General features: G+C 42.4%; 1 protein-coding gene across 3 annotated transcripts in view; it reads left to right on the top strand.

Moving 5' to 3' along the window:
* The window catches only part of plxnb2b (plexin b2b), a 203,088-nt gene extending 190,985 nt beyond the window's left edge, over positions 1-12,103 (top strand). For 2 of the 3 annotated variants that reach the window (XM_058075677.1, XM_058075678.1), the window contains 6 exons: positions 1,210-1,370; positions 4,468-4,615; positions 6,587-6,651; positions 6,732-6,807; positions 7,162-7,236; positions 8,232-12,103. In XM_058075677.1, coding sequence (XP_057931660.1) covers positions 1,210-1,370; positions 4,468-4,615; positions 6,587-6,651; positions 6,732-6,807; positions 7,162-7,236; positions 8,232-8,336 — 630 coding nt within the window. In that variant the 3' untranslated portion in view covers positions 8,337-12,103. The remainder of the gene's footprint in view (positions 1-1,209; positions 1,371-4,467; positions 4,616-6,586; positions 6,652-6,731; positions 6,808-7,161; positions 7,237-8,231) is intronic. The other variant, XM_058075676.1, reaches the window with a different exon arrangement.
* Positions 12,104-13,063: the final 960 nt, after the last annotated feature.

Below are 13,063 nucleotides of genomic sequence, written 5' to 3'. Positions count from 1 at the left end.
TATTTAACTACCGTAAACGCTACGTTGAGCCGAACCGTTCACTTAACCGCAGAGTCTCCTCCCTTATTAGTGGTGATGTTACGGTCTGTGTCAAGGCTTCCGAGTGGGTGTTATCAAAAATCCAGGTGAAGTGTGGTTCAGAGAGGTTTGATGACATAAGCCAGCAGTTTTCATACCGGGGGGGGGCTATTCTATTTCAAAAGGTTGTATCTTGGAAACGGTTATAGATAAAGGCATACTGTAAATGGCAAAAATCTTCAGTATGACCCAAAGTTTGTGATGGGAGTAAATTCATTTATATTTCATTTCATTTTCTACCGCTTTTTCCTCACGAGGGTCGCGGGGGTGCTGGAGCCTATCCCAGCTGTCTTTGGGCGAGAGGCGGGGTACACCCAGCCAATCACAGGGCACATATAGACAAACAACCGTTCACACTCACATTCATACCTATGGACAATTTGGAGTCAAAGCTAATTAACCTAGCATGTTTTTGGAATGTGGGAGGAAACCGGAGTACCCGGAGAAAACCCACGCATGCACGGGGAGAACATGCAAACTCCACACAGAGATGGCCGAGGGTGGAATTGAACCCTTGTCTCCTAGCTGTGAGGTCTGTGCGCTAACCACTAGTCCACCGTGCCTCCCTGGGGGTAAATTAACTCGTCTTATTTGCATTGTGACGTCACCAGGCTCTTAAATGGTGAGAGCCCTCATGTCTCCACCATACCCAACAAGCTCATCAAAATGTCTGATCCACTTTTCATACTCTTCCTCGTCTCATGCAAACACGGGAAATAGTCCGCAGAGCTCCGGATGGCCAAAAAGTCTTTCCTTGTCCTCTGTTGATTGATTTGGGTAAAAGAAAAAATATATATCTGTTTGTGGGGTCATTAATACAGCTGTGGCTGTAGGCAACCTCCAAAGTGTGGTTATGTCAATGGTACGTTTTTGGCCTGCATGTGATTAAATGTGTGAGTTATTGGTGTGGAACTGATGTTTCCAGTCACCTCAGCTATTGCAACACTGGTTCTGTTGCTGCTGTGTTGTGCAATACGCCTGATAATAAATGAGCATACGGAGAACTACGGAGAACCAAGAGAACTACCTTTTCCTTTCCAGATTTGTACTTGAAGTCATCCTGAAGGTTAAAATGCGTCTTGTGATATAAAAGGACTTTTACTGACATTCTGTTTGTGCGGCTGCCGTCAGGGAACACTGCAGCAGTTTGTGGACGACTTCTTCCGCAGCGTGCTGTGCTCCGGGGCGGTGGTGCCGCCTGCGGTCAAGTACTTCTTTGACTTCCTGGATGAGCAGGCGCTGAAGCACAACAACGTTGATGATGAGACCATTCACATCTGGAAAACCAACAGGTAAGACCGGGAAAACGGGGCTGTCATCAGGAACTGTTCATCGGAAGTTCAATATGTTTCGTAGGAATGGATGGTCATTTTAATTATGGTTTTGCATGTATGCAAATTGAGACGTGTTTAAATTGTAGTTTTTTGAAGTTGCAAGTTCGACACTTTTATTGGAATACTTGATATAATAGTGTATACATTTATGGGAATGACTGTCAGATGATGCACAATTTTATTTTTGTGAATGTAAGTGGATAGAAATGTTAAAAACTATACTTTTGACTTGAATGTATATTTATATTTGAAAAACAACAAAAAAAAACATCAAGAGAATATGCATCAAATCACCATCGTGAAACAGGTTAGTTTTACCCTCCTGATGATGTGTCGTCGCAACAGTAATCCTGCAAGTTGCTTTTTTCATCTGCATATATCCCAAATTCCCGCATGTTCTCATTGTTTCCCGTGGAATGTTTGGATTGAAAGTGCAAAGTTAGCATTGATTGCAATTGAATTGCACAGATTTCTTGTGTGTGACTGTTCAAAGTTCTCCTGAGCCCGGCCTCTGTAACTCTCCACGAACTAAAAGTTGATTATCCACAAAAGAGATGAATACCGATGCACGAATCCGTCTCAGCGAGTTTGCATTTGCTATCCCGCTGCTCCCGAGTGACATTTAAGCGCATAAATTAGCGTCACGTCTGCGACTGCAGCGGCGCACCAGACAAGGTGTTGCATATAGATGCGTGTGATTGACGCCGGCCTGGCAAAGACGCAAGGACGGGACGATGAGGCATTTAATTACTCGACGTGCCACTCCGCACCGCACTCGGCAACCAGCCGTCATGTTTATCAAATCAGCAGAGGGCTTCGAATTAAATATGAATGTGTGTACGAGGCAGAACAACAAACAAACATGGTAATTGTGTCCCAGGCTAATTTAATTCTGTGATTGTAGCAGCTATGCTATTTTTATTCTTCCATTGTAGTCGTCTGCCTCCTGAGGTTTTTTTTTATTTTTTACCAACCCGCTATGTGTTTTATTTTACACTCTGTGCCTTTCTTGTCTCACTTGGGCAAGCACACGCTCCTGATCAGGGAGAATGCTTTCCTTTTTTTGGGATACATCTGTATTTTGGAAAAGCTCATATTTTTCTGTTCAGAGGGGAAATCAGTTCACGCACTGGAGCGTTGCATTGGGCCGTGTGTAGTGCTGAAGTTTGTCTAGGACTTTAAAGGTCAAGGTTTTGCGATACCCGGCAAGGGAGAGAGACTCTGACATTGAAAAGTGGCCATGGTTATTATAGGTGTGGTGGCTAAGCACGGCATTAGTCACCACCAGGGGGCATCCTTTAGTGGGTTCATTCATTCATTTTCTGACGCTAATCCTCACAAGGGTTGGGGGGTGCTGGAGCCTATCCCAGCTGTCTTTGGGCGAGAGGCGGGGTACACCTTGGACTGGTGGCCAGCCAATCACAGGGCACATATAGACAAACAACCATTCACACTCACATTCATACCTATGGACAATTTGGAGTGGCCAATTAACCTAGCATGTTTTTTGAATGTGGGAGGAAACCGGAGTACCCGGAGAAAACCCACGCATGCACGGGGAGAACATGCAAATTCCACATAGAGATGGCCGAGGCTGGAATTGAACTCGGGTCTCCTAGCTGTGAGGCCTGCGCGCTAACCACTATCCTTTAGTGGGTAACCATTCTAAAAAATTATTAAAGGCAACCCATTGTGCGGACTCCTATAGAGCAGCTACACACAATAACGAGCACAGAAAACGTTCTAGATCTTTCAGAATCTGCACCTACTCCAGTTGTATTTCTTGTATATCGTGCTTCAGACAAAAACGGTCTGTTTAAATTTATTACACCAATGGCCCGCCCACGCACACTTTGCTGTGGTTGGTCATACTCGCAAGTCCTATCAAAGTACTTTCTGACTACTGCAAAACACACTTTCTAATTTAGTGTGTATAGGAGTTGACACAAAACGAATAAAGTCATTGGAGAGCTAATTGGAAAGTGTTTAGGAGCTACTGGCAGCTACTGGCAGCTACTGGCAGCTACTGGCAGCTACTGGCAGCTACTGGCAGCTACTGGCAGCTACTGGCAGCTACTGGCAGCTACTGGCAGCTACTGGCAGCTACTGGCAGCTACTGGCAGCTACTGGCAGCTACTGGCAGCTACTGGCAGCTACTGGCAGCTACTGGCAGCTACTGGCAGCTACTGGCAGCTACTGGCAGCTACTGGCAGCTACTGGCAGCTACTGGCAGCTACTGGCAGCTACTGGCAGCTACTGGCAGCTACTGGCAGCTACTGGCAGCTACTGGCAGCTACTGGCAGCTACTGGCAGCTACTGGCAGCTACTGGCAGCTACTGGCAGCTACTGGCAGGAGTGTGGGCACTGCCTCCAGCTTCACCTGCCCAAGGAGGAGCACTCATTGTCGGACACACATTGTCAGAGGCACCTCTGGTGCGGTGGAGCTCAGAAGCCGGATGTGTGGGCGCCGTGTTTACTAAGGGCAGACAATCTTGTCCCAACATGGGCAGTCGAAATGTGGTCACTATATGTTCCACACATGGGTGGATATTTCACGTTCACAAAAACAGTCTTGTGTGAAATACAGATGAAAATATTTTTCTGTTGCCGGGAATAACTAATATCAATAACTTCTGCCTGAGCTTGTATTGTAAACAGAGAAGCAGATCTTGGGGAAGAGCGAGGGAAGCAGAACTTGGGGGAGGGCTGAGAGTGTATCTCACCTCCAACCATGCACCAAGGAAGTCCGCTTCTCTGTGACATCACAAAAGTACAGTTTTACCACGCCCTCCGAAACCGAGCGTTTTGAGCCATCTCAAATTTCTTTCCGGCTCACTTCCAAATGCGCAAACCTCATTATCTGAAACGTTGGCATCGTTTAACCCGAGACTACAACATTCTTACTGCATTTATAGGTCAGAAAAGTGGAAAAAGCATAATAGGTCCCTTTTAACCATGACATTTGTAACCACCAGGGGGTGGTATTGGGACTATTCATTTTCATTGGAAACCAATAATAATAACGAGCCTTCCATTTGTTTTCATCTTCATGTAGCCTTCCTCTACGATTTTGGGTGAACATCCTGAAGAATCCTCACTTCATCTTTGACGTCCACGTGTCAGAAGTAGTGGACGCTTCGCTGTCCGTCATTGCCCAGACCTTCATGGATGCCTGCACCAAGACCGAGCACAAACTCAGTCGGGTGAGTTGCTTTATGGATCACGTCTTGTGAATTGCCTCGTTTCCGCAAAGCAGATTTTCATATTTTCAACTTTTTCAAACATGAAGGCCGTGCTCTTATGAAATGTACTTCTGAGACCTTGTTGCTGTTTTTTTTTTTTGCTTAAACCTGCACCAAACATTCTCTCTTCTGTTGTGGAGTTGCATCATCACCTCTTTGGGCAAAGAAACATCGAAGAAACATAAATACATCATTGGGAGCCAATGAGTGAAACCTCTCCCCGGTTTTCATATGATTCAGTTTTCGATAAAAATGTTCCCATAGGAAATAATATTGATCCAATATTAATGGAGCAACTTGACTAGAAGTTGCACGTGGATGCCGAAATGCTGACGCTGAACTGAAAGATATGTTGAATGTTGAAATCCCCTAGAAATGTGTTGAAATCTATTCACCAAGTGGGTACCGAACCAGCAACCTCAACCATGCCACCGTGCACAGAAAAGAGTGAGCGGCAGGGAGGACTTCCCGTATTAGTGCAGCCCTGCCAACATGTGCTAGCATGCAATTTGACTTTTCAATACGCTTGAACGCGTCACTGCTCTCCGTTTTGTTGCATTTGGCTGGTTTCAGTTTCCAATTCATTCCGTACGGATAAATATATACAGATAAATATATACAGATAAATGTGTACAGATAAATATATACAGATAAATATATACAGATAAATATATACGGATAAATATATACAGATAAATATATACAGATAAATATATACAGATAAATACATTGATATTATTGATATCAGTTTGGGGTGGGCATGACAGAAAATGGCTGCTCCTGTAGAGGCAGGGGAAGGTTGCAACCTTTTTTGGATATATTTTTCATATTTTTGCTCTACTGTATTTGCTATTTGTACCTTGTTTTATTTTATTATTTTATTTTGCTATGCTATTTTTTCTATCTATCTATCTATCTATCTATCTATCTATCATCTCTCTATCTATCTATCTATATATCTATTGCTCTCTATCTATCGCTCTCTATCTGTCTCTCTCTCTCTATCTCTCTATTTCTATCTCTCTATCGCTCTCTCTCTATCGATCGCTCTCTATCGCTCTATCGCTCTCTCTATTGCTCTCTCTATCTCTCCATATCTCTCTCTCTATCTCTCTCCCTATCTCTCTCTCTCTCTCGCTCTATCTCTCTCTCTCTTTCTCTCTTATCTCTATCTCTCGCTCTCTGTCTCTCTCTCTCTCTTTCTCTCTTATCTCTATCTCTCTCTCTCTGTCTCTCTGTCTCTCTCTCTCTCTCTCTCTTTCTCTCTTATCTCTCTCTCTCTTTCTCTCTTATCTCTATCTCTCTCTCTGTCTCTCTCTCTCTCTCTCTTTCTCTCTTATCTCTCTCTCTATCTCTCTCTATCTATCTCTTTCTATCTCTTTCTCTCTTATCTCTCTCTCTATCTCTCTCTATCTATCTATCTATCTCTCTATCTCTCTCTCTTATCTCTCTCTATCTCTATCTCTCTCTCTATCTATCGCTCTCTCTTATCTCTCTCTATCTCTATCTCTCTCTCTCTATCTATCTCTCTCTCTATCTCTCTATCTCTCTCTATCTTATCTACCATCCACCAGTAGGGGGCACCATTTAATTTCTCCATTTGTTTCTTGAAGACTAAAAAAGTCCTAAAGTAATAATGCAGGCTAAATGTTGAAATGTGAAAGTAAATGATCGAGAGTCGAACCAGCAACCACCGGGTTGTAAAACAAGCAGCCATTCTCCACACACCAGCCATTGGTGATAACCAGCATCTGGCGTATTATATATATATATATATATACCAATACACATAAGTACAAATACTCCAAATAATCCACAGAGCAGGAAAGTTGCAGCAAAGCGGCGTTTTGTTCTGAAAGCATATGGAACAACAGATGAGTGGTAAAAGTGGGGCCATCGTCATTAATGTCCGTACATTTATTCTGTCTGCAGGACTCTCCGAGTAACAAACTTCTCTATGCAAAGGAGATCTCCACGTACAAGAAGATGGTGGATGAGTAAGCAGTTTTTACCCTCACGATGTTGTGTTGGTGGTGTCCACAGACGCCGCTCAATTGTGTGTGGTTGTGTGTGTTAGTTACTACAAGGGCATCAGACAGATGGTCCCCGTCAGTGACCAGGACATGAACACTCATCTGGCCGAGGTGTCACGGGTAAGATGCACAGACACCATTTTTTACCCACTTTTCGCTTTTTTTTCCCCATCTTTTTACCATCCATTTTCTGTACTGCTTATCCTCACAAGGGGTCGCGGCGTGCTGGAGCCTATCCCAGCTGACTTCGGGCGAGAGGCGGGTACACTGTGGACACATATAGACACACAACCATTCCAGGGTGTACCCCGTATTTCGCCCTAAGTGAGCTGGGATAGGCTCCAGCATCCCCTAGTGAAGTCAAGCGGTATAGAAAATGTATATGTATAGTTTCTTTTATGATTATTTTCATTATTTTTATGCCGACTGGCTGGAAGACATTTTTAATGAATGTGTTTTTTTTTCGCTTTTCAGGCTCACACAGACAAGCTGAACACACAAGTGGCTCTCCATCAGCTGTACCGCTACGCCAGCAAGTACTATGACGGGGTAAGAGTTCCCAAAGGCGCTCAATTCCAGTGAACGCACCGCTGCCCACTTTGTTACTGCTATCTCAACCCCCCCCCCCCCCACACCCGCTCTTTCTTTTTTCTGTCCTCTTGCTTGATATGCCTGACGAGTGATTGTATGCATTTTTAATTGGAATCATTTCTCTGGGATGTGAATTGGAAAATTGCTCTTGGGAATTTATTTTTTAAGTGTCCACTGTGCGAGTGGACACTGTGTTGAGCACCTCCAGAAAACTGTGGCTATGATTGGTCAGCTTGTAGATCATTATTTCCTGTTTGTATATGACTCCTTCGGTCATATTTAAAATAAATATCACTTTTGCAATGCATTGGTTAGATCCAGCTGCAGTAACACTCCCCTTCTCTCTTTATTTACCATTGTTGGCTCGAAGGAAGGAAGGAAGGAAGGAAGGAAGCTCACATGCTAAATAGTCACGTGACACGCTCAACCATGACCAAGATCTACAGTATAGAGGCAAAGGGGCCACATACGTATGGCTCATGGCTTGCACATTGTAGGGAAAAACTTTTTCAAAAATTTTATAATATAGAAAAATATTGCAGTGCATGTATAAAATAAATATTGAAATAACAAGAAAAACACAACTAGAAAAAATAAATGGAAAATTCTTATCTGAATAATAATTAGCATATTTTTATATGACAAATATTTGGTTAATTATATTTCAAAACACACTTTTTTCATAATGTGATTCATAATAATTTATTATATTGAAAAAATAATTATTTCAATATTATTTAGTAGTTATATCTGAATATTTCAGCAATATTTACATATATTTATTATAATTATACAGACTCCAGGGTGTGACGTCACCAGCTTAGCCTATTTGCATAATTTCATTTTGATACATGTATTATTATTATGAATATATTATAAATAACAAATAATGAAAAGAGCAAAAGTTTGAATTTTTTTTTCCTAACCCTGTGTTCCCACATTTTTCCTTCCAGATCATCTCGTCCCTGGATGAGGACCCGGCAGCCCAGAGTAAGCAGCTGACCCTGCGGCTCCAGCAGATAGCAGCCGCCCTGGAAAACAAAGTGACTGATCTCTAACGTGGAGATAGGCCGGGCGGGATAATTGCCTGCATCCTGCCAGTGACTACGGGGGCTTATTTCGTGGGGAAAGAAACCACACACACAAACACACGGGAAGTCAGGAGTGGCGTGTTGTCGTGCGACATGGCCCTGGGACAATATTCCAATAATATTCTCTTGTGTGGCGTATCATTGAGATGCAAATGGAGAGCCGATGATGTGTTGCGCGATGCAAAGGTACGCCTTAAAGCTCACTTGCCAAACCTTAAAAAAAAAAAAAAAAACTTGAGTCAGGCTCCGGGAAGTAAGCCCCTGTGCGGCGCACTGGTGTAGGAGATCATCAGATGTTCCATTTCTTTCCTGTGTAGAAGAGGTTTTGAGAATTGTATGATATATTTTTTGTAATCGTCTTTACGCCGAAAGCTTTATAAGGAAACACAAAAAATACCTTTTTAAATGGATTGCCTCGTGGTGCGGGTGGTGTTTTTATTCAATGTCGTGTGTGCGTGTGCGTGCCCAGGATGCCTAACGTCAGGCGTGAGGTCTAGTAGACGGAGACCAAAGTGTCCTCACCCAAGGACATACATGTACAGGCTCATGTGAATGATTATGGCTATATTTTTCATGTTGTTTTTAAGCCGTGTGTGGGTGCGCTTGTGGAAAAGCACTAATAGCACAATAGTGTGTCTCCCTTTATCGGTCAGTGCCATGGTACATTCCGCTTCAAGCAAAGCACAGAAGAACATTTCCAATGTTTTTTGTTACGTTTCATTTCTTTGCTGCTGTTTGTGTTCCGTTGTGGAGTCGTCACGTAAACCCTGCCAGGAAGTACCATCAACGGCTTTACACGTTCCCAATCAAATTGGGTAGGATATCGTACGAAAAAAAATTCAACGCGCACATTTTTTCACAGAAAATGTTGTGAATACTTTTTATTGGGTTGCTTTTTGCCATAAAGTAATGTCTGTTGTGCTTTTTTTTTATCATGAATTTATATATTGAATGTTGACTTTGTCAATTCGGAAGTAATTTTACATGGCTTTGCTTCTTTTTACACTTGCGAAACATTTTAAAACGTTTAAAGCCACGCAGCGTTTACAGTCCATCGAGGTGTCATGATAATTATTCCCAATTCAATTCATTCCAATAGAAAAAAAAGTCTTTGACCTTAGATCAGAGGTGGGCAAACTACGGCTTGTGGGCCACATCTGGCCCACTCGATGTTTTGAAATTGTTTTTGAATATTTGGCAACAATACTTGCGATGCTATTGTGACGAGAATGTAAACATGGGTGTCTAGCGGACTCTGATGTTAAAAACTCTTTTAAAGGTCATAACGTTTTCTATGCTCTCACTGTGAGAATATTCCAAATATAAATAAGAAATCCTACTTAGTGGAAGTACAGTCGGGTCTGGAAGCCATAAAAAAGGAATTAGCGTATGTCCGTTGTCTGAAATTTGCCTTTGGATTGTAAATATGCAGTTTGCAATAAATTGCTGGTTATGGGAAGTTATCTTGCTTTAATACTTTAAACTAATATGTTTCATGTGCACGCAGGAAGTAGTCAGTACTTGCCGCTACAACAAAACGTCTGGGCACGGTTTAAATAGTTATCGTTCATAGTTAGTCTTATTCCATGGTTGAATATGGCCTATAATTAGTACAAAAATATTCATATTTAATCACATATTTGGTAACTCTCCCAATGCTATTATGTGTCAGTTGCTATCATGTCCTATTCTGTTTTATTATGTCTTATTGGGTAATTCCAATGAAAAAGTGACTATAGGGGTGTTACATCATATCCAGAGTGCTCTAATAATCTTAAAATGCATATTTTGAAAATTGTAAACTGGTTTCTTTGCTCTAGCTAGGATTTTTTGTGGCCCGCGAGTTAAAAAGTTTGCCCACCCCTGCCTTGGATTTTCCGTTGGATGTTTTATTTTTCCATCAACAAACCTGTTCAGTCATCTGCCAAATTGGTTATGTTTCTGCATTTTTGTACAAAATCCTACTAAATTCTTGTAAGAGCAGCTCGCTCACAAAGCATACCCACCAATGATAGCATTTAAGCAATAGAATCCTAATAAAGTTGTTGTCGTTGATGACTATTATTATGATAAATAAGACACGTTCTTTTGGATGTGTATCAGTTGTCCAAATAATCATGGAGCATCCTGCCTCTAAAAGCGATAAAGTAGCCCTTTGCTGAGTGCTGTCAATAATCTACCAGGACTGCAATTGGTACTTTTTACAAACGGTGCATTAGTGAAGAAAGTGGCTTGTAAATATTTGTTCTAGTGTGGAATCAGGGTGGAGTGGGTGGGAGTGATGTTCATTAGGTCCTTCATTCATGCAACACTCCTTTACACTGTAGGCTAATGGAGGGGTTTTTTCTCGACCCCCATGCTTGTGCATATACCTATCCACGCTTGTGTGTGTGTGTGCACCTCACCATGCTTGTGTATGTAGCTAACCATATTTGTGCTTCACTTGACCATGGTTGTATATGTGCCTGACCATGGTTGTGTGTGCACCTTGCCATCATGTGTACCTCTCCATGGTTGCATACACCTCACCATTGTGCGCGTGTGTACCTCATCATGGTTGTGTGTGTGTAACTAACCAGGGTTGTGTGTATAACTGACCATTGTGTGTGTACCTCACCATGGTTGTATGAATGTACGTGTTTGTGTGTGTGCCTCACCGTGGTTGTGTACACCTTGCCTTTGTGTGTATACCTGATCATGGTTGTGTGTCACATGACCATGGTTATTCCTGATGGTGGTTGTTTGCATTCCTCAACATGGTCCTGTGTGTATACCCGGCCATGGTTGCGTGTAGCTGACGAGCATACCAAGCTCCAGAGACCCCCTAGAATGTTAAATCCTGCCTCGGCAAGAGAGGGGCGGTGTTCATAGGGCTGGACGAACAGCACTTGGCCCCGCCCACTCTGCCACTCACCCCAACGGCATCTTGGAGGGTTTTTTGGGGTGTGGTTTTACTGCAAGACGCTTCTTTCAGAGCCTTTATTTGACCAAACATGTGCCTTATGGAATAGGAGGATGCTTATTATGATGTTTCTCTCGGTAACCTAGGTAACCACCATGACAACCGTGCTATAGACACAGCAATGTACTCGGACTTGTGATAGATGATGTGTGCTGTTTAAAATGGCAGATGTTCTGCTGCAGTTGTGTGTGTGTGTGTGTGTGTGTGTGTGCGCGCCAATTAGGGGTGGTCATCATGATATGATGATTGATACACTGCAATATTCATATTGAGTCTCGCCCCTGTTGCCAATCGGTTGAAAACATTTCATTGTGATTTTTTTGGCGATGTTGACGTGTGTGTTTCTTTTGCGTGTCTGTGATGTGCGCTTTGTAGGCCCAGGAAAGCCAAACTAAAAATTATCCAATGGGATTTGGAATCCCCATAAAAACATTCCGAAATGAGTCAATAAAAGGGGGGGTAGGGTGGGGGGGTATTCTTGGGTAGATATGAGTAGAGCGCAAAAGTGTTGCAGTGGTGTTGATATTTTTGGCTACTCCAGTGTTTCTTAGCTACTCCACCGTGTGTGCAATCGATGATCTTTACCTGTACTCCACAAATGACCTTTCTTACTGCTGTGCAGTTATTTTTATGATTTCCTTCTTTGCTATAACATATAAATCTTTGTAAAACAATGTTGAAATACTGTATTCTGACTGTATAATCCTATGCATTGAGTCCTGGAAGAATATAAGAAAAGACAGAAAAAAAAACAACCTGGTGCTGAGTCTTTATTATTTCTTTTTTTTTGCGGTTTTTCAACTTGCATGTGCTTTAATGTAAAAAAAAATGGACACATTTTCACTCTTAAGCCGCTGCAGGCCTTCTGCCTGAAATACGGCTGTTAATTTAATTTAACAAAGGTACCGTGTGTGTGCGCGTGGAGCGCTTACACACAGATTTCATCACGCGCTCACTCCCGTGTGAATAAGCTGAGAAGACCAATATGCCCTTCATATCGCCCGTGTTTTCTTTTCACTTTTCCAATTGTGATTGGCTTCAAATAAAGCTCTCCCCGCCCATGCATATTGCATGATTTACAATCACCTTGGGCTGCCGAGACGTATTTGCCACACGGCCAATTTCTTTTTGAAGTTAACTGGTATTTATACAGCTCATTTCAGCATCCTCGCCTTCGCACGCCAGCTGACGCCCGACCAGGAGTTGGAGTAATAAGTTCACTGGGGAATGATTTTGGTACGCACACTTTAGGAAGCAGAGTTGAACCTCCAAGGTTGAACTTAACCGGGATGCGGTTTGACCTCTATTTGTACTAGATTTTTTTTTTTATCTATTTGTGTCAAACTGTCACTTTGAAAAGGGGGCGCCCACTCTCCAACCTGAAGGTTGCAGGTTTGATCCTCCGTCCCCCCATGATCACCTGGGCAGTTGCTCCCGATCCTGTGTCATCAGTAGGTAAATGTGGGAACAGCGTCACAGCACTTTGAGCACCTTGGAAGTCTGGAACAATTCATATGATTGCTTAAATAGTGATATTAAAATTAGCTACAGCATAACTTATTATGGGTAAGGTTTGGAATGGAAAATATGTATAGCTTACATTGTGAGCACGCTGTAGTAATTGAAATTATTTGTTGTTGATTGTTGTATTTATAATTGTTATTTATTCATTTATTCACAGGATTGTTTATGGTAAGGGTATTTTGCCTTTTACAGCCTGTGGTCTTAAACC

The sequence above is a fragment of the Doryrhamphus excisus genome, chromosome 6 (assembly GCF_030265055.1).
Source record: "Doryrhamphus excisus isolate RoL2022-K1 chromosome 6, RoL_Dexc_1.0, whole genome shotgun sequence".
Classification (NCBI taxonomy): domain Eukaryota; kingdom Metazoa; phylum Chordata; class Actinopteri; order Syngnathiformes; family Syngnathidae; genus Doryrhamphus; species Doryrhamphus excisus.
Note: the sequence above shows the minus strand (reverse complement) of the source record. Positions and strands in the feature narration are given on the sequence as shown.